Here is a 25,195-nt window from a genome sequence, read left to right on the forward strand (position 1 = left end):
GTTAAGTAGCTAGTTCATGACAGAGAGTTAGAACGCAATCTAACCCTGAAACCCTGATGTTAGACCTTGTCATTTTAAAAGTCTGTGTCTTTTAGCAAGCTCTACAAGTCTGATGTTCCATCCGAAAAGGAACCACTACTTTGCACGGTTCCTGGATAGTTTCTTTAAATGGACTTTGGTCCAGTGGGCTTTGAATTCTTTAACCAGTGGAAACAGTGGTGGCCCAATGTTAAAAACATGGAAAGTAAGAAAACTATGGCTCTGAAATGCTTTTTGGAACTTATATTTGAATTGGAATGTCACTTTCCTGGAAATTTACAGTATTTCAAACAAATTAAGGAGAAAACAAGAACTAGCCTGGAAGAATTAGAAAGCTGCCTATCCTGCCCTCAGACATCACTTTCTGGTCCTCATTTTTATGACAAGATTGAATAGCATCATTTCTCAACTAGACTTGTAGAGAGCTATTCTTTTTGCCCATGAATCATCTTGAACTTGCCTGTCTTAGGTGTAGGATATAGCCAAATACTCTTCTTTAAAAGGCCTCTCCTGGTGATTAAACCAAGTGAGAGGAATAGAAAAATCTTGAGTTACTGAATTGAAATGATGATCCTTTAGCCCTTGGCTTCCATTTCTTCTCTGAAGGACTGTAGATACTTTGACAAAATGTTTAGTCCACAGGTAAAAACAGCAGTAGGAAGCTAAGAGCAGAAGCGTGCCTCCCCCTCTGCAGTCCGGCTACGCTTCTCACCACTCTCATCAGCTTCCTTTCTGTCCCTGCTGTCTGCTTTGAGCCTTCACCACTACTGAGTCAGATCCCCCCAGCCTGCAGATTTGTTCATGTCCTGTCCTTTCTAGTGAACCCCTTCCTATTGCACTCGTGTCACACACAGTGCCTAGCCCAGATCTTGTTGCCTTCACTAACTCAGGGCATAAAAATTAAGCATTTTTCCTGGAAACCTAGACTTTCATCAGTAATAAAACTGTCCTGAAACAAAACTTCTGTTTATATCTGTCATATGGAAGCATCAGTTGTTTGATGAAATTCTGCTCTGAATTCAGTTGTCAATTTTAAGACCTTAGAGCAGTGTGTCACATTAATTGAAGAATATAAACATATCTATAATTTGTGATATATTTTATCCTCTAATATAGACTAAAGACATTTTTATGATTTTTCTTTTAATTTCAGCAAGATCCATATATAGCATCTATGGAACACCATACCGATTGGGTAAATGACATTGTACTCTGTTGTAATGGGAAAACATGTAAGTATTTCTTTGAATTATTGGGCTGCTGGAAGATTTTAATTCAATTTGATATATTTTTCTTTTTTTTATGTAAGCCTTTTTATTGAAGTATAACATACATACAGAAAAGCACACACACCTTGAGAGTACAGCTCATTAAAATTTTACAAGGTGAACATCCATATCAAGAAACAGATTACCAGAAGCCCCCTTATGCCACCCTTTCGGTCACTACCCCTTGTCCCAAGGTAACTGCTCTCATGTCTTATAAGCACTATTGATTAGTTTGCCTTCATTGTCATTGTATATAAATAGACTCATACAACACGTATTCTTCTTTTAACCTTATTAATATCTCTTTTTGTTTTCATTATGGTAAGATCCATTTCTTGGTTTTGCAATCTGTGTTAGAGAAACTTTTCATAATCAAATTAGTTGTGCCTTCAACTGAAACATTAAAAAAAGTTTGTCTTTCCTATCTAAAAAAATATTTGAGACAAAATACAATAGGTTCTAGAAAGAACTTTCAGATATATATGTATATGTGTATGTGTGTATGAATATTAAGATGTTTGAATTAATGTTAGGAATATTATAAATATTCAATATACATAAATATTCAGATATTTATGTATGAACATTTTGTATGTATGTGTGAAAGTTTGAGACAATGTTACATTGTTTTACGTTAATTCTTTAAAATGGTGTTAAGTCACATTACTAAGGGGTTTAATTCTTTGCTTCTTCTAGTAATATCTGCTTCTTCTGATACAACAGTAAAAGTATGGAATGCACATAAGGGATTTTGCATGTCAACATTAAGGACACATAAGGTAAAACAACTAACACAATTTTCAATGTCTTTAGTGTAATACTGAGATCTCAGTACTTCATGTGGCTCATTTGCTTATTGATCTACAGAGTAGATCAGAGTATGTGTATTTTGTTGCAGGATTATGTAAAAGCCTTAGCATATGCCAAGGATAAAGAACTGGTAGCATCGGCTGGGTTGGACCGACAAATATTCCTTTGGGATGTGAATACTCTAACAGCATTGACTGCCTCAAATAACACTGTCACAAGTAAGGTGTTTGAAAAAAATTTCTTTGAAAGTGATCCAAATTGACATAAATAAAGAATGGTGTATAAAACAAGTTTGATAAGTTTGCATCAAGACAGTGGTTCTACCTACAGCATTCTAGCCCCCAAGAGTATGATTAAACAACAAGGAACTAGTTCCTCACTGCAATATAAAAATGGTAACTTCTCCAGGTGTAACCTGGTTATTTTTGTACATGTACGTGTGTTAGCTCCCTAGCTGAAGTGTAAGCTTCCACAGGGCAGAAGTGCCTGTCTTATTACTTTGTATATCCCAGCTGCACCTGGCCCAAAGCCACACTCTAGGCAGATATTATTGATGGAGGTGGTGATTACCTGGCAAAAAGTAGGCAGTTTTTGACTTTTAAAAGTGTTACTATATACTAAGAGCCTTTGAGTTAATGGCCAACTTGGAAAATACCCAAAGGAAAGAAAGGTTTTTAGTGCCAATATTGTGGGACCCTTTCAGAGCAGCCCTAAAGAATCCAGCCAACTCTTCCTGAACAAAAGAGTTCAGGAAGGCTAACCTAGCATCTAGAGGCAATTCAGAGACATTCACAGCAGGTTAGTAGCATGGATGCCTCATCAACTAAGAGATCTCAGTTACCCAGTCAGATCCAGACAGGTCTAGACTTGAAACTCAGCTCACACTTGGCCCAACCAATAAGAGTTCTCTAGGCCAGGTGTCAGTAGGGATTCCTGAGAGCACATTTACGGCTAACTAAGCCTGGCCTAGAAGGTCTGTGTTCAGGATATGGGCCTGAACTATCTAGATTCCTACATAACAGGTCCAATTTGTCATGACTGTAGAATACTCATGTTGATATAACTAACAGTTCTAATATAATCTAGTGTGTGCCAAGAAGGGTAGGTTGGGAGACTGGTGTTTATAATTTCTTAAATATTATTTTGCCCTTTTTCTCAGAAAATATGTGAAGGTCTAAACACTATTCTTCCCTTGTTTTCCGTGATTTTTCACCTGTACACAATCTCAGGGATTCAGCAGCTGGTCCCTGCTGGGGGCTGTCATAATACATCATTTAGCTCTCTCTAGATGTAAGGCCTGCCTGAAAGAGACACTAACAAGAAGGAATGAAGCAAAAAAAGCAGGATTGTCCCAAGGTCAGAGACGAGGCTTAGTGGTTATAGATTCTGCAACAGATATGTCTTGCTTAGAATTGTTTAGAGAGGATATCAAATAAGTTTTTTATAATTATGGAGATAATAAAAATAGCTAACATTTATTGAGCATTTAATACAAGCAGTTACTTTTCTAAATACTTTACATGTATTTACTCCTTTACTCACAGCATCTCAGTGTGTGTTTAAATTTATTCTTTGTTGTACAGTTGGAATCATACTGTATAGACAGTTTTATATACATACTTCAGTGGTATTGAGTTCTGAATCAAAGGGCATGAATATGATTCTTGCTACACATTGTCTAATTTCCTTCTAGAAGAGTTGTACCAAATTATCATTCCACAAGTAATGTATGAGGGTGCCATTTTAACTGTATTTTTTGAGAATTAAGTATTGCCTTGTTTTTTATCTGTTTGGTAGGTGAAAATTGTATTTTTGTTTTGATTTGTGTTTTCTTATAAATAATGAATTTAGCCATAGTTTTCATTTTTATTGGCACATGTGCATCTTTGAAAATACATTACTTATGCAGATAGTTTCTTAAATGGCAGTGCAATTCAATTTAGCAGATATTTATTGAGCACTTGTGTATGCTCAAATCCAGAAGAGATGTAAATTTTGTTAACAATATTATGATTTAGAATTATTTCCATTATAGGAATTTCTTTTCCTTAGAGTACTCATAAAGATAAGATTTTCTAAATCGAATAATTAAACTTGCAGTTTGTGCTAACTAGTTATTAAACAGCTGATGATTTTAACATATAGCTCCATTTATCCTTAATAGCTTCTTCTTTAAGTGGGAACAAAGATTCCATTTATAGCCTGGCAATGAATCAACTGGGAACAATCATTGTATCGGGGTCCACTGAGAAGGTAAGGGGAAACTTAAAGGGTATATTTTAACACTAGAAAATAAAGAAACCAAAATAATTTGATCTGTGTAATTACAAAATATATAGACAGCGGTTTTGCCTTGTGGATACTAAAATAAGGTTTTATTTGAACAAATAAGAGTATAACTGTATAATTACTGTTGTGTGTGGTAACAGAGGCGGAGGGTGGAGTGGGGGAAGCCTGTGCTTTTTTTGACATTAAAAAGACTTCCTCCTGCTTAAAAAAGTTGGGAGCCTTGGACACTGTCTGTTGGCGGAAGTAGTACTTCCTTCTCAGAATTTAATAGTTGTCATTTGATTTATAGAAGTCATCTATTATTTAAATTTGATCATTTGTATGATACTTTGTTAAAATTCACAGGTTTTAAGAGTATGGGATCCAAGAACATGTGCAAAACTAATGAAGCTTAAAGGGCACACGGATAATGTTAAAGCATTGCTGTTGAACAGAGATGGCACACAGGTATGCAGTTCACATGAACATTTACCTACTGACCTTGTCAAAATTTCATACAGCAGAAGCTCCCCCACTCTGTATATTGTTGCATAGTTGGTTTGAACCAAAAGCCACACATATTAGAAACTGTGGTCTAATTTTTAAATCCTTAAAATACTCAGTTGCACATATAATAATCCACATTTCAGAATTTCTCTGTTTGCCTAACTTTTAAATAAAGGCCAAACGAAGAATTTCCTAAGAATAATTTTAATGCAGGTGAGTATATGCAGTTATGGTATGTATAGCTGAAATAATTTAAAATGTTCCCTTGTGTAAAGCAGAAGGAAGCTTTGGTATTGAATGCTTTCTGGCAGTGTAGTAAGTGGAAAATTTCCTCACAGTGGGTCTGTTTTCCAAGCAGATCTTGTCAGTTGACTATGTAGATACGGTCTATAGATTTAGTTATCTAACATAGTACTTAGAGTCAGCATTTCAAAGAAAAACATTTTGGTAATATTTGAACATGTATTAATACTCTGTTGGCCACATAATTTGTGAATTATATATCACAATTCTGTCCTGTAGCAGTAGAAAAATGATCTTTCATCAGTGTAGATAATAAAAAACAAAAACTGAGCACCATTTTATGTTATGACATACCTCTACCGTGTACTGCTGCCATTTTTTGCATAGGGCAGGGATCATTGGAATTGATTGTGATTGGTTTAGAAGAGGGAGAGTATGAATGTGATGAGATGAGAAACACCATTGGTCTGTTACTCCTCTGGAATTACGTCATGGAAGTTGCCTCACACATGAATTAGAGAAGCCTTTGCCTCCAGAGGTGAAAGGAAGGTTTGAAAAACTAGCCAAAGGAAAGAAATCATTTTTTCAGAACCAGGCAGAGAAGCTTGAATATTACCATGGAGGTCTTTGGAGATGTGGAAGGATCTTGATATTAAAGTATTGTGTGGCCTTGAGGAGAGGAATGTACTGGTCCCTAGTTTGCTTATCTGCAAAGTGGGAGTCATAATATTTAGTTAGTGTAATTGGTGAGAAGAGTAGAAATAATAAGTATATTCTTGTCTGTAAGCCATGGCATTTTCTAGAGCTCTTGAGTTTCTTCATAGCAGCATTTTCATGTGTCTAAAAAGCCCAGTACAGGGGAATTCTGTGGCAGCCCAGTGGTTAGGACTCCATGCTTTTACTCCCGGGGCCCAGGTTCAATCCCTGGTCAGGGCACTAAGATCCCACAAGCCGTGAGGCGTGGCCAAAAAAAGCCCAGTACAGTTAGCTCCTCACTGTTGCAGTAGCTGCTAGGCTACACTTGAGATGGTTGTCCATGCCTAGTTCTGTTAGCTTTGTCCAGGATTGAACTAGATCATATGGTCTCAATGGGACTGTGCTTAACTAGAGGCTATAGACAAGATGGTTTCCAGAAATGGGCTGTGGGCCTGGCAGACTTTCGTAAATCTCCTCCTGTCTACTACACTCCATGCCTTGTTTCCTATATAGACAATTATGAATGTGCTTTTACCTAAGACGATTTAAGTAGCACATTTACTTACAAATGCACTTCACCTGTAGTCAGTTCCACTTACTGAAAGCAGAGAAGGTGATGTGGTACTACTTTAAAAGCTGCCTGTCAGCCTTAGAGTAAATAATTAAGCAGATACCATTCCTCCTCTAGTTCCTCTTTCATCCATTTTCCTTATTGGCAATGAGAGACTAAATGTAGATTTAGCCACCAACAACACGGCATCCTTACATTAGGGAATTGATCAAGAAAACATCTGTAATAACTACTCAACTGAGAAAAGAGAGGAGGAAAAAAGTAACCTTTACATACTGATTCACAAACTCTTGCAACATGGAAGAAGTAACCATCGGGTACTAGACCAGAGTATATACTGCATCTTGCAGAGCTGCCTTGCAAGCTTCTAATGTAGGGTCTCTGCTGGCGTTGTAAGTCAGGGACTTATGATAAGATATGTATAATAGGCCAAAGAATCCCATCGATGTCAGCCTGTTGCCTCACTTCCTTCATTGTATTGATAGTAAGATACTTAGCAAATCTTACTATCTGAGGTCTGGCACCATGGCAGTTGTCCTGATTGTGCCAACATTCGTGGGCCAAGCCAGCTGACTTTTCAGTCCTTGTACTCGCTCAGGCAATTGCTTGAGGATCTGGGACAACCTGCCATCTTGCTCTGAGTCAGTCACCTCCTTGTGTGTCACTCACAGGGTTTTCCTTGGTAATACAAGTCCTGCTGAACCTAGCTCATGGGTCGGGGGTATCTCTGAGCATTAGGTCACTCCCTGCCCCTGACTTGCTCACTGGGCTGCTCTCTATTGGCAATTACAATTGTGTGTAAGCAACCATCCCAGAAACGCTTTGTGTTGGTCAACAGCAGCCTGGCCCCAATACACTGGTACCTCTCATGTCCATTGGCAGAAGCACAGAGCACCTGATCAGGCTATAGAATCTGTTCCCCTAAGTCTGACTTAGCAGAACCATTTGGGGCATTCTGTCCTAATCCCAGAGGCCACCTCATAATGAAGGGGTCTTCATTTTTATCCCGTGGAAGGGTGGAGGCAGTGGGAAATGTTTTGATGACTCCTCTAGCTCCTATAGGATATCAGGCACTAGAATTCCTATAAAATGGCCACCTCCTTCAACCATACTACCAAATACTGCAAAGATGTTCGCCTGCATAGTACTTTAAAAGTGATTGCTGTCTATTTGGGAGCCTGCTTTTTAGCAGTCTTAGAATACTGACTACCATCAAAGATTATTTTGTATTCTATGTCAGGGTTGATATAGAACTCTGATATACTCTTTGTTTCCTCATCTACTTTCACCTGTGCATTCTGGGTTTGGAACGTATCTCTTTACTGCTGTAAGTCACCCAGCCTGTGAGGACTTTCAACATATCATCTTTTCCTATTCCTAAAGCTTTCCTTTTCCTAAAGTTGTCAGACCTTATTCCTTGAAGATATATGGTCTAGAATCTGAGTGATCAAAGCTTTACTAACAGCTTTGCCACCACAGAGTAGCATCTCTTCCTGGAATGGAGAACTCCTCCCTGCCTTCTCCCCATCAGACTGCCACAGTGCTCCTACACACGTGATGAAGGTCTGCTTGCCACCTTACTCCTGACAGTTTCTTTATTGGTTAGTCTCTTGGTTCTCTTGTGAACTAGTTGGAATTGGAGACTAAAGCACTGATGCTCCTGACAGCTTATGGGGGAGTCTGTTAGTGTGATGTTTGTTTAATTAAACATGTCTGAAGGCCCCTTCAAGTCAGAGCAGGCCAGTAAATCCTTAATATTCCTGAAGGCCTCATCTGTTCAAACACTATCCAGGTCTCCAAGCCCACAACTATCTTCTCTTCTTTGAAGCTCTATGCCTGCTTAATTTCATACAGTTCCTTTCCCAGCACCAGCAGTTCCTTTCCCCTCAGGGTGATTTTTTTCCCCAAAGAAATAAGTTTTTATCCCTTTCCTCAGGTCACCACTGTAACTAGTAGAGAACACCAGGCATGCTGAATGTGAATGTGGGGTGGCTGATTCTGCCTGTTTCTGTCACACTGTCTGTGTGCTCAGCCCTGATTTGTGTACCTGCAACTTCTATGTAGTTGACACTCCTGAGCCTTTAGAAATTGTCAGAATTGCCAGTGTTAACTCTGAATGCTGAGGGTCTACATTTTGTATTAATGGATGTTGAACTTGAAGCTCATATGGGAAGTATCCAAGCTCACAGAGTGAGTGGCAAGCCTGGATTTTGCTTTTGGCTCCTGTCAGTAGAATCCAGGAGACCTGGCAGGCCATCAGGAATCCAGAGCCGTGAGGTGGGGGACAAAACAGAGGTGTGACCCAGGGCTCCAGAAGGCTTCCTTGCCTAGTGCAATGCTTGTCAAACTTGGCATACCAGAATGACCTGGAGAGCCTGTCAAAACAGGTTGCTGAGCCCCACCAGAGTTTCTGCCTCATTAGGTCTGGAATGGGAACGGGGAATTTACATGTTTAACATGTTCCCAAGGGATGGTGATGCAGCAAGCGGCCAGGTACACAGGACAGAGGAAGTTTTGCTCAGAGGGTTCCCCTGCTTGAGCCCATACTGTTGCCTTTGGTCGTTTCAGCCTGTGGTGTATGCTTGTCAGAAGTCTTTATCAGAGGCAGGAATACAGGTTGTTAGAGGTGTGTGTTTGACATTGTGGAGTCATTAGCGAAGACAAGTGTAAAGCACAAGAAAGCAGGAACTTTTTGGCAGGTTTCTAACCTTAGCTTTCTTTGTTCTCAGTGCCTTTCCGGCAGTTCTGATGGGACAATTCGCCTTTGGTCCCTTGGCCAGCAGAGATGTATAGCAACGTACCGAGTGCATGATGAAGGTGTTTGGGCTCTACAGGTCAATGACACCTTCACACATGTGTACTCTGGAGGAAGGGACAGGAAGATTTATTGTACAGACCTAAGAAACCCTGACATTCGGGTGCTAATTTGTGAAGAAAAAGCACCAGTTCTCAAGGTATGTCATATGTTTTAGTTTTACGATTAAGATTGTTACATGTGCTAGCCAAATACAGCAAAATCAATATTAAAACACAAGTCAACTGTGAGGTTGTAAAAAGATACTTGTTCGTCACCCATAGAAGAAATGGCGACTTCATGGGTACATCAGGGATGGATGGCTCTCGCACTGGCGAATCCTAGTGAGCTGGCCCCAAAGTGCTCCTGAGCTCTCCTGGCTTTCCTAACCTGTCCTTAGAGGAGGAATATGAGGAGTTCAGGTATCTGAGAGTGGACAGCAAAGCAGAAATTTGTCCACTGCCTCAGGAGGAGGATGTGGAAGAGTGCTCCTGAAGAGGAGGGGAAGCTGGTTCATATTCCAAACCATCACTGCCTCAAGATAGTCCTGGGTGGTGGGTAAAAGGGTACTTGAGAAGCCATCCATATTGACACCTGCTAAAAGTGAAGCCTAGAAAATGGCCAGTCATCATTGACAAGATGTTCAGTCTCACCGATGTTCACAGAATTGCACATTAAGACAACAGTGAGGAGATTTCCAGGTTTAAAATGGAGGCATAAAGACAGCACTCCCCCCCACCCCTTCTCAGAAATCATCTGAAAACAACAAGGAAAGCAGGAAACAGAATTGTAAATACCCATCATCTACGAAACTAAGTGACATCTGAAACCACAGTATAGGAGGAAGGACTGAAAAAGGGAATAGAGGTCAAATGAGACACTTGAGAGGATGCCTATGGTGTAAGAGCTCACATAATACTGGCCAATTACAGTTCTTTAAAACAGATGGCACAGCCTAATGGACAAAAGCAATAATCCTTTAGAGAAGCAAGAGAGTGGAGGCTAAAATACAGACACAGCATGTGTGCAGGAAGCACACTGATGGGGAGAGTCATGTGTGGAGGAGAAACTGCACTGCGAGTCCCGCAGCTGCCAGGATCTCTTGGCTGTGGAGAGAAAGACTAGAAGTGTTTAGCACAGGCATAACCATGTTGTAAGGAGCATCACTTTGAACTGAAGAGGATTCCTACTTGCTAGTGGCTCAGCCCTGTCCCCATGTCTAAAAACCTGCAATTTCCTGGTACAGGAAGAATAGTGCAAATGTAGAGTCATTCCATTTGCATAATGTATACATGGGTATATGTGTATTTTTATATGTATGGTATTTTAAAAATATAGGAGGACACAGTAAACTGTTCACAAAGTACAGCTGTATTCCTTAAGCAAGTTGGGGGGGGGGGTACATTATGTGGGTACTTTTCCTTTTGCTGTGTTGTTAGAATGGTTTTGGTTTTTGCTACAAACATTTTCCAAGAAAAAAACGTATTTCCTTGTTACTAAGAACATGAAGACAAAACACAGGAGTGACAAAACCAAAAAGTTATGGTAAGCCATCCTTTTGACTGTACCCATTTAGAACCCTTAAATTAACCACACTTAAAACTTTAAGCCACTGTTTTTGGTAAATAGTCACCCCTATTACACTTATAGGGCTACGAATTCCTTTAGCAAAGAGACTCATTCTTCTCTGCATCCCTAGCTTTTAACACACGCTGTGGTATCATCAGCACACAGATGTTGAATGAAGGAGTTGATATTTAATAGTGTATAGCTGGTCCTGGCAGTTCAGAAGAGTCAACATTCCACAAAGCAATATTTTTGTGCTTTGTTTCAGATGGAGCTTGACAGATCAGCTGATCCCCCTCCTGCAATCTGGGTTGCAACAACGAAGTCTACAGTAAATAAATGGGTAAGTGAGCCACTGTATATCTGGCAAAGGTTTATAAACATGTGGTTTGTTATCACGGACCTCCCAGGTACCAGTAGCAAATGCTCAGTATGAGCCTGACTCTCAGCATGCTTTTGGACAGTGACAAAAATCTGAAAGCCCCTATGAATGCGGGTGTGATCCTAAGGATTGTACAAAAATTAAGGTCATAGTCAAAATGCAGCTTCTGACTTCTTTGTCAGGAGCCAAGATACACATTTTTTTTAATTTTATTTATTTATTTATTTTTGGCTGTGTTGGGTCTCCATTTCTGTGCGAGGGCTTTCTCTAGTTGCGGCGAGCGGGGGCCACTCTTCATCGCTGTGCGCGGGCCTCTCACTGTCGCGGCCTCTCTTGTTGCGAAGCACAGGCTCCAGACGCGCAGGCTCAGTAGTTGTGGCTCACGGGCCCAGTTGCTCCGCGGCATGTGGGATCTTCCCAGACCAGGGCTTGAACCCGTGTCCCCTGCATTGGCAGGCGGACTCTCAACCACTGTGCCACCAGGGAAGCCCCAAGATACACATTTGATGTGCTTAGAATAAGCGCTGTTCCCTGATAAAACCAGGAAAGTACAGCTTTAAAGTAGTACAGTTTCTGACCTCTTGAAGCTGTATTTGAAAAGAGGCAGCCCAAGTACCAACACAGCAGGGAAACGCTAGGATTCTGTTTTTCTAAACATAAGAGAAAGCAGAAAGTTGTTTTTTTCAAATTCATTTCCTTTTTCTTTATAGCACGAAGAACAGGTATAGAAATAAAGGATAAGCAGAGAGAAGTCACAAAAGTACTATTAATTCTTAAGTCGTAATTAAAGAAGATTTAAGTTTTCTTGCTTACCAGACTGTGGATAACAAAAGAGAAAGTGTTTGCGTTTATTCCTGTTTATATGTAGATCAAGTGGTCTTTCTCTGTACTTGTAAAAAAAAAATGTTATATAACTTGTTTAAATTTCATTGTGCCAATTTGAGATCAACATAGCTTTACCTGGAAGAGTGCGTAGTCTTCTCTCCAAAAAGACAACATTCCCTTCTTAATTTTTGTTTTGTATTTTTTTAATCATGGTAGGTAATTGTATTTTGTGACTAAGTATTTTTTGGTTGATGTTGTTATTGTCGGTTTTTCTCGTTTGTTCGTTTTTCTTTTTTTTTTTCTTTGTTTTTCTTGCCACTTTAAACTAATTGGCATAAAATGATTAAATAATGAATTTTGTTCCTTTAGACATTGAAAGGAATTCATAATTTTAGAGCCTCTGGAGATTATGACAATGACTGTACAAATCCTATAACACCCCTTTGTACACAACCTGACCAGGTTATTAAAGGTAAGTAAGGATATTGGAAGGTATTGTCCGTTTTATTGAAGTTAATTATACTTACTAAGAAATTGACAAAAATAAAGGAGATGACCTTCCTTTAAATGTAATCCTGATGTCAACAAAAGACTAATAGTATATTGGTTTGTTTTTAATAGAAGAAAAATATTTTTTAAATGCTTTTTAGTGACTTTAAAAATTGAGCTTTCTTGAGTTAATCTTTTTGCCCAGCATTAGAATAATCATGGTCTTGGTAAAGCCAGCAACCACTTTGTAAAAGATACAAGATTTAATGTTGTCTTTTGGCACAAGCCAGAATGGTCAGATCTGGCCCCTGAATTCTGCATGCTACAACTGCGAGTGACAGCTCTGACTTCAAGGGGATTAGAGTATTGAATGGTGTGTTTATCTATAGTTAGATGTCCATGCTGTGACCTTTAGGATAGAATGTCCATTCAGGAGAAGGAAGATAGGAAACAAAAGTTAATGAGAGATAGGACTAATTCAGAGATTTCCTGTCATCATGTGGACTTTTCCTAGTAGGTAAAAAAATTATTAAAGGGTTTGCTCTTAATAATTTTCCACTAGTAGACCCTTGAAGTGAATGGAGAGTCTTTTAATCTGTTATTAAAATCAGACAGTTTTTCTTTGGTTAGCCTCAAATTGCCTTAGAAATAATTATATGGTCTTCTGATTTACCTTCTCCTTTCTGGGGGCTAGTATGATTTACATTCTGTTACAATACATGCCAGTTAACATTATTGCTGTACTGTGAATTTAAATGTAGGATTGTTTTCCTAATTGTGTGGATTTTTTTCCTTTAGGGGGTGCTAGTATTATTCAGTGTCACATTCTTAATGATAAGAGACATATATTAACCAAAGATACCAATAATAATGTGGCATATTGGGATGTATTAAAGGTAAGTATCTTTTTGTAATTAAATATAGGTTATTGGATTATGTATCCCTTTATTTTTTATTGTAGTCTGTGTGTGTATATGTGTTATATGTGTGTGTGTATAAAATAACCAAGATAATAGTCATATAAATAAAGATTTAATTGCAGCCTTATTTTGGGGTGGATATATATATTCTTATGTGAATATTAGGTAAGGCCATAGTTTATCTTTTTAAGTACCCAGAATTTGAATGGAACCGTTTTCTCTGTTTAGTGTATTACAAACTGTGTTGTGCTGCCTTCCCTTAAAATGAAAACACCAGAGTTCCTCGTCCTTGAAACTGTTGACATTTTGGCAGTGGGGCGGGGTAGGCTCTGTCCTGTGCATTGTAGGATGTTTAGGAGCATCCCTTAGCCTCTACCCAGTAGATGCCAGTAACCACTTTCATCCCTATCCCCCACTTCAGTTATAACAACCAAAAATGTCTCTAGATATTGCCATATGTTTAGGGGGAGGAAGGAAGAAGAAGGATGCAAAATCACCCTGGGTTGAGAACCACTGGAGTACACAAAATAAGTTTGGCCATTTCTTAGGATTTATAGCCATCACTGTGAGCAGCAGTTACTACTTTGGGTCATGTTACAGTGACTCCTTGGATAATTGAGATGTATTAAGCTGTTCAACCACATTATAAATAGCACTGAAGAATTTATAGACAGATTGAAAAGTTTGCTTTTAGAATCCTGACAAATGTCCCTTCTTAGTGTTGTTGTTATATTTGTTCAAAAAATATTTCTGGAATGAACGAATACTGTGTGCAAAGAACTGTGTTGAGGGTCACAAATGATGAAAAAGTCCATTTCATGATCCCTTCTGGTAGCAGGGACAACAGAGCACAAGATAGCTTATGGACAAGGGTGATTACTTACAGCTGGAGAAATCAGGAGCACCTCACAGTGGAGAAATCATTTGAACAGGGCCTTAAAGGATTCCAGCAAATGGATTATGGGAGGGCATTTTAGGAAGAGGAAGTGAATGACAAAGGCACAGAAGAGGAAGGTAATCAAAACATACTTATTCAGGGCCAGGTGAACAGTTTTGTATAGCTGGAGACCAGAGTAAGTATAAGAGAGTAGTAGGGGTGTGTAAGGATGAAAGATGAGATTCACGTCATTTACCAAAAAGTCATGAATTTCAGGCTCCAGGCTTGGCCTTTCTTTGGTACTTCCTAAAGATTCTTAATCATAGATGATTTTAGAGCAGGAAAACCCTATGTTCAGAGCAGTAGCAGTATGTATAATGGGAAAGAAGCCAGAAGTCAGGAAGTCAGTTGTCTTAAGCATAATGACTTGGGGATCTACAGAAAGAGATGGATGACTTTTGGCCACTGTGAAGCCTTGGAGAGATCCTGGCCAGGCCGAAGACATCAGATCTCATTGTCCTCCAGGCCTTCCACCCTCCCCTGGAGTCCCTCAATAAGACGGTTTGATCCAAAAATAAAAGAAGAGACAGATGTTGGGTATATTTTAAAGGAAGAATTGAAAAGATCTGGTATTTTGGTTAGGTTCCTGGTTATAAGGAACAGAGATTCACTTCAGTTAACTTCTGGATCCAAAGAATAAACACATTTCTTTCTCGGAAAAGGGGACTGTCTCTGAATGGAAACCTTGGCCTGACTAACACATTCCCTCCCTGTGGCGCAGCTGTGTGGGAAATCACATTACAGAACAGTTGCTTGGTGAGCATGGCTTCAGAACAAGAGACTTTAGTTGAGTGGAAAATTTAATTGCAGTAGGCTCCAAAAATTCCAATTGGTTTTTTTCCTACAGTAGAGATGTGCTTGTCAGGGGACCAGAAACTCACGTTTGTTTCAGAGAGGGGTTCTGTGAAGACAGAGAGGATCCAGAGTAGCCCTAAGGACCTCATCAGTAGGAATTTGGCTGCTTCACCACTAATGTGGCCCTAGCTCTGCCCTGTGGCTAGGCTTTACCTCATGCTGCGCAGCATCTGATGTTCTCCAGAATATCTAACAAAGTCAAATCGAGCCAGTTCCTCTTTGATTTTCTGCCTATGAGTCTGATGTCCTCTCTTGGTCTAATTAGCTGAAGTCTGAGTAGAGTCCTGCTGTCTGAATGGGAGGTAGTTCTACTTAGATGGGGCGCTCAGCTGGCATGCACCATCATTGGCATTTTTGTGGCCCTGGCAGCTTCCCATATCCAGACACTAGACCTTGAGGTTTTAAGATCAAGTGATCAGGCAAAATAGACATGGCATTATACAGAAATACGGAAGTCAGGAGTATTGAGGACCATAGGCTCAGAGTTAGAGCTGCATTCTGACCTTGGCTCTGCCAGCTACTAGCCAAGTGATCTCCAGAATATGCTTACCTTTGTCTTTATTCCTAAAATCTGGATGGTCCATATTTCTTGGTAATGTTAAGGGGGTGTTTGAGAAGTATTTACTGTAGTGACTGACACATAGTAGTTAGGAAGCTGTTGTACTAATACAGGCGAAATATCAGATATTCCTCTGGAGTGGGCTGGGAACAAGGGGAAAAAACAGAATGATTAGAAAGATATGTAGGCCTGTAGATAAGTGATGCTTGAATAAAAGGGAGTATGAAGAAAAGGAAGGAGCAGAGATTAGTCCTAGGTTTCTGGATTAGTTTGGTGAGTGGAAGTGATACAGGGAACGTAAGAGGAGAAAGCATTGTTGGGCGAAAGGGACATGCTGAGAAAGACAGCAGATTTGAATTTATGTGAGATATCTGGGTAGAGGTGTTTGCTGGGCAGAGAGCTATACAACCTAATGCACACATGAAAGAACTGGGCTGGAGAAATCGGTCCAGCCGTCTTCAGCTGTGGATTATAGTTGGAGCCATGAGAAAGGTCAGAGTTTCTAAGGGATACATCTATACTGAAAATAGAAGAAACCAAGTCATCTCCCTTTCAAGAATTTTTAGAAAAAGAGGAAGCCACAAAGGTGTGTAATAACAAGGGGTAAGAAAACAAAGAGCTCAAGGACTAATTAAGCGTTTCAGGAAGGAGCTTGTGGTTAGCTGCATTGGCCTGCTGAGAGTTTGTGTGAGACAGTGGAATGGAATGTGCACATGGATCTAACCAATAAAGAGGACGGTGTCTGGGGAGAGCAGTTTCTAGGGAGACCTAAGGGCAAAAGCCAGATAGAGTGGGTTGAATAGTGTTTGCGAGGTGAAGAAACAGAATTTGAGGGGAGACAGTCTTAGATGAAATTTGACTTTGGTGAGATGGGCAGGAAAGGCAGTAGCTGGAGAAGATTTAGGCATGAGAAGGTCAAGGGAAGGTTTTGTTTTGGTGTTTAGGCATTTTTAAGATGGGAGAAATTTGATCGTGGTTCACTGTTCATGGGGAGAAGCCCGTAGAGACATGAGAAGGTAAATGATGATACAAGGTCCCCAAGAAGCAAGAGGTGAGGGGATCCAGAGCACAGCAAGAAGGGACACCTTTTTCGTTGCACCAGGAAGAACAGTAGCAGAAAGTTAAGGGGATTCTGTCAAGGCTCCTCTTTTTTTGAGAAGTAGAGGTCAGACTCATGTGCTGGGGGTAGTGAGGGAGGTGGTGGCAGCAAGGGCAGGGGTATGAGGAGAGTAGAGATTTGACAAAGATGCTGTGGAGAACTGACTTTGGAAACAAGTTCCAGGTAGCATTAATGACTGTATATTTATAGTGGGAATACTGTCAAGGATTTGAGAGGCCATCTTTTCCTGTGTGTTGTCCGTGTGGATGTTCATATTGTCTGGGATGCAAGCGAGATCTCAAGATGGGTTTTAAGACATTAAGCCAGGCTCAAGTTGCCATTGAATGAGGGAGATGAGGGAGAGTGAGCACAGAGGTTGCTAGATGGCTGTGAGGAAAAGGGGTACGGTTTACTGCAGCTAAATGATATGGGCTCAAAGAAATAGGAGTTTTTACATAGCGATGGTGGAATGATGGTCTCTGTATGCCATTAGAGAGTTATGGGATGTAGGAGAAGATGCAGAGTCACCCTTTGAGAAGACAGCTGATGAGATGGGACCTTCAGGAAAGAGCCAGTTTGCTGTTAGGAAGAATAGGTAGAGGGAACATTCAGTGATATTGTTCAGGATAGAGATGAACTGTGATTGGAAATGCTCCATGGCACGAGGGGAAGTTCAGGACATACTTTTGGGGAGCATAGATATTTAGGGAATGAATAAGAAAGATTGTGATGGCCAAGAAAGAGAAACTTAAAATTGCTGCCTATATTATAGCTGTTGTCTGAAGGTATTGATAGCTTCACAGTTCTCTTAAAGTGCTTAGAAACTTATTTGTTCCTTGAAGATTTTTTTTGCTTCATTTGACATTGCTTCCAGATAAGTGTGGTGGTATATTATATCAATATGAGCAAAATTAGGTTACAGTTTCCCAAAAAAGAACAGTTTGTGTTTTTTTAATTTAAAATTTTAATAGGACGTAGTTACTTAAAGGTAAATGCTTTAAGATAAAAATATTTGACCATGTTCTTTTTGGAATGTATTTAAGACTCCATTATATTTAGGCAAATGTGTAAAATTTTGAGTAGCTAAGTCAGAATCAAATCAGTTGACCACTTAACATTGATAATTATCATACTTTATTTTTGCTGTATAGGCATGTAAAGTTGAAGATCTGGGCAAAGTGGATTTTGAAGATGAAATTAAGAAAAGATTTAAGATGGTATATGTACCAAATTGGTTCTCAGTAGACTTAAAAACAGGGGTAAGTTAGCAATTGATATTTGTGCGATTTGGGTTAGTTGAAAATTTCTAATATAGCTCAAAATTAAGTATTATTAATTATAGAGTCCTGTGTTTTTATGTATGAAAGGAAAAAATTTTATGCAGTTTAAATGCCTTTTCGTATCCCAGTATATTAAATTGTAGTTGCATCGAATCACGCAGAAACACATTTTGGTTCTGAATCTGTGGCTTAGCACTTTAGTTAAATAGTACAAATAAATAATGGTTTAGAGACTTATTTGGAGAATGTATTCACATGGAATATCACTAACAATTTTTTTCTTTTGACAGATGTTGACAATTACTTTGGATGAGAGTGACTGTTTTGCTGCTTGGGTTTCTGCAAAAGATGCTGGCTTTAGCAGCCCTGACGGGTCAGATCCAAAACGTGAGTTTAAGTGTCCTTCTTTCCCTTTCTCCTTCCAAAAGAGAAGGTGGATCTGTGCTGTTTTTTTATGTGCTCATCTTTTTTTTTAAACAATATTTGGGTTTTTTAAAAATCATTTTTCAAGAAATCTGTATATTCTCTCATATGGAAATGGAAAATACTATTCATTTTAAATGTTTTGGGGGTCTTGATTTTTGTCACAATCTATGGCTTAGCTTTAACAATTAAACATGCAGCACACTCTCTACCCTTAAACCGTTCGGGAAGTCTGTTAGGTTAGGAAAGTGAAGCTAGGAAACAGTTTTTCCCCCCCAATTAAAAAAAAAATGTATTGAAGTATAGTTGACATATAATGTATTAGTTTCAGATGTACAATATAATGATTCAATATTTGTATATACTGTAAAATAGTCACTACAATAAGTCTAGTTAACATCCATCACCATACATAGAAAATTTTTTTTTCTTAATGAGAATTTTTAAGATCTACTCTCTTAGCAACTTTCAAATATGCAATACAGTAATAGTAACTACAGTTGCCATGCTGTATATTACATCCCCATGACTTATTTATTTTATAACTGGAAGATTGTACCTTTTGACCCCCTTCACCCATTTTGCCCATTCCATTACTCCCCACATCTGGCAACCACCTATCTGTTCTCTATATCTGTGAGCTTTGCTTTTTGGCTTTTTTGTTTTTAGATTCCACATATAAGTGAGATCATATGGTATTTGTCTTTCTGTGTCAGACATATTTCATTTAACCATAATTCCTTCACGGTTCATCCTTGTCGCAAATGGCAAGACTTCATTCTTTTTTATGACTGAATAATATTTCTGTGTGTGTGTGTGTGTGTGTGTGTTTGTGTATCACATTTTCTTTACCCATTCATCCATCAGTGGACAATGACATTGTTTCTAATATCTTGGCTATTGTAAATAGTGCTGCAGTGAACATGGGGATGCATATATCTTTTTGAATTAGTGGTTTCCTTTTCTTTGGATAAATAGTCAGAAGTGGAATTACTAGATATGATAGTTTTATTTTTGAGGAACTGCCGTACTGTTGTCCACAGTGGCTTCACCAATTTACATTCCCATCAGTAGTGCACAAGGATTCCTGTTTCTCCACGTACTCTCAAACATTTGTTATTTGTGGTCTTTTTGATAATAGCCATTCTGACAGGTGTGAGGTGATATCTCATTGTGGTTTTGATTTGCATTTCCCAGGTGATTAATGATGTTGAACATCTTTTCATGTACCTGTTGACTGTCTGTGTGTCTTCTTTGGAAAAATGTCTATTCATATCTTCTGCCCATTTTTTAATCAGATTGTTCAGTTTTTTTGCTATTGAGTTGAATGAATTTTTTATATATTTTGGATATTAACCCCTTTCAGATACATGATTTGCAAATATTTTCTCCCATTCACTAGGTCGCCTTTTCATTTTGTTGATGATTTCCTTTGCTCTGCAGAAGCTTTTTAGTTTGATGTAGTCCCACTTGTTTATTTTTGCCTTCATTGCCCTTGCTTTTGGTGTAAGATCCAAAAAAATCATTGCCAAGACCATTGTCAGCGAGCTTACTGCCTGTGTTTTTTCTTCTCGGAGTTTTATGGTTTCAGGTCTTACATCAAGTCTTTAATCCATATTGAGTTAATTCTTGTGTATGGTGAGAAGAGACTCATCTTCATAAGAGTTTATTACATTTTGTTGATTATATTTTTGATCAGTATTCTCCTAAGAATGTAGCATGTAGAAATACCTGATATATATAAATATAGTGTACTGGCTTTGTATGGAAATAGCCCTTTAAAGACTACAGTTGCTGTTTTTGTTTGTTCATTTTTAAAGAGTGGCTGTATCTGAACAACCAAGTAGAATATGTGTTTGCTCCATATTGTCACAGCTTTAAACATTCTAAGATAAAATTTTAATAGACTTCGTGAAATCTCTAAATCTTGCTTTTAAACATCCTTGGCATTGGGTTAAGAATGTAACATCAGAGTTTGTGGAAACTTTTAATTCTTACTTCTTTCCCTCTATTTTTAGGTTAAAGCTAATGATTCTCTTTTCCATTTCTTTTCTTTTTTATATCAACTCTTTTGCAGTGAACTTAGGAGGACTTTTACTCCAGGCCCTCCTAGAATATTGGCCTAGGACACATGTGAATCCAATAGATGAAGAAGAAAATGAAGTAAACCATGGTTCGTGTTTTTATATCAGGATAATTGATTTAAAAATTACTCAGAAGTTAAGGATACTTAGATTGTGTGTTATCCTGAGAATGTTTTTTTAAAAAAATTATTTTAAGCATTTGCTAAAGTGTGACATAATAAATATATGTGATGTGCCCAATTTACTGCCCTCCCTTCCACATCCTAGAGAACAACATCCATCCAGTCTTAACTGAGATTCCAAGAGAGCTTTTAATCAATGAGATTCTATACACAAGATATATAGAATAAACCCTGTGTATTCAAATGACCTTTGACCTTAAACGTAGGCAGCTTAGCAGGGTTATTCCAAAGATATTTCTTAGGTTATCCATGGACCTGCTGGATTTACCTCCAGTGCTCGCTAATTAACATCAGAAAGCCAGGTTTGTCCTTGTGTAGTCAAACTTCACGTTGGCTTGAAATGTAGATATTACCTAGTCTGATGATCTACCTGATCGTGGCTCAAAAAATCAAATCCCAACTCAGAAGTGTCAGGGTAAGTGAATGAGTATGTGTAAAGAATTAATGTCATTGAGGGCATTGAAAAGCTTTGTGTGCCACAGGCAGTGGCAGTAACTTTCTCTGGGAAGCAGAGGAGAATTTGGCTCAGTTTCATTATAGAAAGGGGAAAAAAAACCTTAAAATTTCACAACTCATATGTAACCTTGAGTCCCACCTACTGAGGACTTATCTGCTGAAGATTCTCTGAAGATTGCCCACTTACGGTGGTCAGCAGTGACAAGGACCTCCTGCCAGAGACTTTGTTCTGGCCGACTGATTCATCCAGAATGATTTTTGGAGTTTAAATCTGTTTTGCAAGGATGACATACCTCTCTCTCTGAAAGCCAGTCTCCTGATGTCCCTGTCATAGAGAGGGCACTGACCCCACCCGTGGTGTCATTTCTTTTGTCACCTGACCCACTTCATTCCCCTTTAGAATTGTACAGTGGGCTGTGAGCCAGAGAAATTCAGTGGAAATATCTCTTCACGGAGGATTGAGCAAGCTAGGTTCTGGTATGGGCTCTGCCATTTATCAGCCATGTAGCTATGGGCATGTCATTTCCTGTTCTTGGCTTGCCTTTCTCCATCTGTAACAGGACAGGGTGCCCTCAGAGGCCCAAGTAGCCAATAATAAATATTAAGTAATGAAAAAACAGTGGTACAGGGACTTCCCTGGTGGTCCAGTGGTTAAGACTTTGCCTTCCAATGTAGGGGGTGCGGGTTCGATCCCTGGTCTGGGACCTAAGATCCCACATGCCTCGCAGCCAAAAAACCAAAACATAAAACAGAAGCAATATTGTAACAAATTCAATAAAGACTTTAAAAAAATCAAAAAAAATCTTTAAAAACAAAACAAAAAACAGTGGCACAGAGTAGGGGTGGTGTGATGAATTGGGGGATTGGGATTGACATATATTCGCTAATATGTATAAAATAGATGACTAATAAGAACCTGCTCTATAAAAATAAAATAAAATAAAATTCAAAAGAAAAAGATTAAAAAAAAAACCCAAAACAAAACAGTGGCATAATCAGCACCTCTTGGATCCAAGCTTTGGTTGGGGGAATAAAGAAAAAGTCACGGGAAACCCCAAATCATCCTTAAAATCAAACTGGCATAGTAAAGGCAGGGCAGGAACCAGCCAGAGCTCAGGACACTGCACACTCTACGTGTCTGGTAATCTTCTGCTACACCTGCACCATGCTCAGTGGATACTCGAGAGCTGCTTAGATTATACTTGGGGAGCAGCTCAAGTATTCTGAGGCCTGTATTGTGTTGCAGGTGAGGGTAATAAAGATAAATGGGCGTGGACCCTGCCCTTCAGGGACTGGCATTCTCGTTGGGCAAAGGGCCGCTTACATCAGCATCATGAGATCAGAGAGTAGGTGCTGTGAGAGAGGTTCTGAGAGTGCTGTAAGGTTGCAGAGGGCAAGACTGCTTCCAGATTCGTCAGGGAAGTGTTTATGCACAAGCTGGCACTTGCGTGGGGGTCAACAGCACTCTGTTCAAAAGATTACAAAGAAAGCGAGTGAAATGAAGTCTGCAGAGAGCAGTAAAAATGAAATTATGACCTCTTTGAGGTTTTGTTTTTCACTAATACCTCTGCCATTAGTTGTGGCTACCATTAACCATAAAGTTTTTTCTGACAGAAATTTTTCTGAGCTCGGCATTTTACCGGCCCCATCCCATCCCCGCAACAAAAAAAGAGCAGATCATCGTTTATAAAGAGGCTGTCCTGTACTTACCTGTGGCTGGAATAGACGGTTATGTTTTTTGTTTCAAATCTCAAACATTAATCTCTTCTGTTAAAATCCTCTAAAATGTAGTCATTTCTCATGAGGTACATCCCAAGTTGCCATATTTCTTATTTTCAAGAATTTAACTTTGTTTTTTTACCTTTATTTTTGTCTCTGACTGACGTACAGGATTTTGACTTAAAAAAATCTTGCAATGGTTGGGCTCTGTGGAAACGAAATGTTTAGAGTCTGTGTTTTTAGCACTAACTCTGGATCCTGACACCATCTGTACCTTTTCCTAGTAAATGGGGAGCAGGAGAACCGAGTACAGAAGGGAAATGGCTATTTCCAGGTGCCCCCACACACTCCTGTGATCTTTGGTGAAGCTGGAGGTCGCACCTTGTTCAGGTATGGGTAAGAAGGGCTAAGAAGGCATCCTGTTTGCCAAGAAGTATTCATTCAAGCACATGTTTATTTTTAACTTCTAGGGGTGTCAGGGGTTTGGAAGCTTCTTCATCTCCATGACATAGTTAAGTGTCTGGTGCTATTAGACCCCATTCTAATTGCGAGCTGAGCCTCTAGTGTTAAAATGAGGTTGATACCTTGCCTTGAGGCAGCTTCTTAGTGGTTTCTGCAGGAAACCATCACCAGAAGTCCCTGCCCACAGGACAGAATCAGAACTTCCCTCAGGCTGGGCCAGGGGAGATGGACTGGGCTGCTCTTGGGAACTGTTGTGCCCAACAGTGGCCCAACCTGAGGCGTGAGGCAGTCCTTCATGAGGCCCTGCACGCAAGAGCTAGACTGGCTTCATCTCCAAGTTGCCAGCCAAGGCCCAGGGAGAGTCATGGGGGAAAGCCTACTAGAGTCTTCTGTAGGGCCAGAAGTAAGAAAAATGTTTGTCTTGCCCTTGAGGGCAGAATTTTCTTCCTTTATGATGGTTTCCTGAGAGTGGGGTTACCAAAAATAAACCTGACCCCCATTGTGTGTGGAGTGCCACACTCTATAGCACTGGCAGACGACCTTTCTCAAGTGCTTTGCCTACACCCAGGTTCCTGTCCTCACCCAGGGAGTCAGGCAGCTGTAGTGTATGTCTGGCCTCAAAATCTGGGGGCCTGGGTTTTAGGGCTTGCTCTCCCTCTTAGCAGAGTGAGTCATTCTGCCTGCCTTCACTTTATTCCCTCAGCTGTCAAGTGAGGGTTATCCTAAATGAACTCTATAACGGTCCCTCCCCCTAACGTTTATTGACAATGATTTTGGGATCTGTGCTTGTTTTGTCACTTACTACCTGATGGATTATGTGTAGGCTGCTCTGCCGAGACTCGGGGGGTGAGACTGAGTCCATGCTTCTGAATGAGACAGTGCCACAATGGGTAATTGACATCACTGTGGATGTAAGTATCCTTCATTCCCACTTTGCCCTTGTATTTTTTTCCAAATCATGAAGACAATTAAGAACCAAGTGGAATCCTCTTCTGCTTCCCTGCAGTTCCGAAGTTGCAGAAGAAGTATTGATAATTATTTATATATCTCTTTATGTCTTTAAATTACATAAATAATATATGCTTATCAAAGAAAACAATAAATGAATAAGGTGAAATTCCCTTCCCTTTCCCAATCACTGTTTTTCTTTTATTCACTCCCTATTCTTCTTCCCAGACGTAGTAAATATTAATAGTTTAATGTATAGCCTTCAGTACTTTTTTCTGTGTGTACACAAGCATATATTATTTGTGTATATATGTGTGTATGTATAGATCATTTTATTTTGCACAAAATCTCCTACTATATCTACTGTTCTGCAACTTGATTTTTTTTTTTGGTTTTTTTTTCTCACTTAAAAATATATCTTGGACATTTTTTCATGTCTGTATATGGATCATTCCTTTTTAATGAGTGCAGGGTATTCCATTGTATAAATGTACCAAGATCTATTTAGCCAGTCCCTATAAATGGACATTTAGGTTGTACCCAGTGTTTTCTATTACAAACAATGCTTCAGTGAACATCCTTGTACATACATCTTTGTGTACTTTTTAGGATAAATTCCTAGAAGTGGAATTGCTGGATCAAAGGGTATGCACATTTTAAATTTCGATAGATTTTGCCAAATTGCCCTCCACAAAGGCTGTACCAGTTTACACTCTTACCAGCAGTGTATGAGTGCCCAGTACCGCACACCCTCACCAATGCTGGATACTTCTAATCTTTGCTGAAAGATAGGCAGATTTTTTTTTTATAGGC

General features: G+C 39.3%; 1 protein-coding gene across 4 annotated transcripts in view; it reads left to right on the plus strand.

Annotated features, from left to right (window-relative positions):
• Nucleotides 1-25,195, plus strand: part of WDR48 (WD repeat domain 48) — a 44,457-nt gene that overhangs the window by 13,077 nt on the left and 6,185 nt on the right. For 2 of the 4 annotated variants that reach the window (XM_082348460.1, XM_082348459.1), the window contains exons 3-16: nt 1,193-1,271; nt 2,004-2,086; nt 2,206-2,335; nt 4,282-4,370; nt 4,752-4,853; nt 9,132-9,356; nt 11,031-11,105; nt 12,339-12,441; nt 13,257-13,354; nt 17,980-18,087; nt 18,399-18,495; nt 20,609-20,704; nt 23,257-23,362; nt 24,258-24,345. In XM_082348460.1, coding sequence (XP_082204586.1) covers nt 1,193-1,271; nt 2,004-2,086; nt 2,206-2,335; nt 4,282-4,370; nt 4,752-4,853; nt 9,132-9,356; nt 11,031-11,105; nt 12,339-12,441; nt 13,257-13,354; nt 17,980-18,087; nt 18,399-18,495; nt 20,609-20,704; nt 23,257-23,362; nt 24,258-24,345 — 1,479 coding nt within the window. Of the gene's footprint in view, nt 1-1,192; nt 1,272-2,003; nt 2,087-2,205; nt 2,366-2,428; nt 2,513-3,349; nt 3,474-4,281; nt 4,371-4,751; nt 4,854-9,131; nt 9,357-11,030; nt 11,106-12,338; nt 12,442-13,256; nt 13,355-17,979; nt 18,088-18,398; nt 18,496-20,608; nt 20,705-23,256; nt 23,363-24,257; nt 24,346-25,195 lie in introns of those variants that run through there. The other 2 variants (XM_082348462.1, XM_082348461.1) reach the window with 2 other exon arrangements.

This window comes from Balaenoptera borealis (assembly GCF_965194805.1).
Source record: "Balaenoptera borealis genome assembly, chromosome: 12".
Lineage (NCBI taxonomy): Eukaryota > Metazoa > Chordata > Mammalia > Artiodactyla > Balaenopteridae > Balaenoptera > Balaenoptera borealis.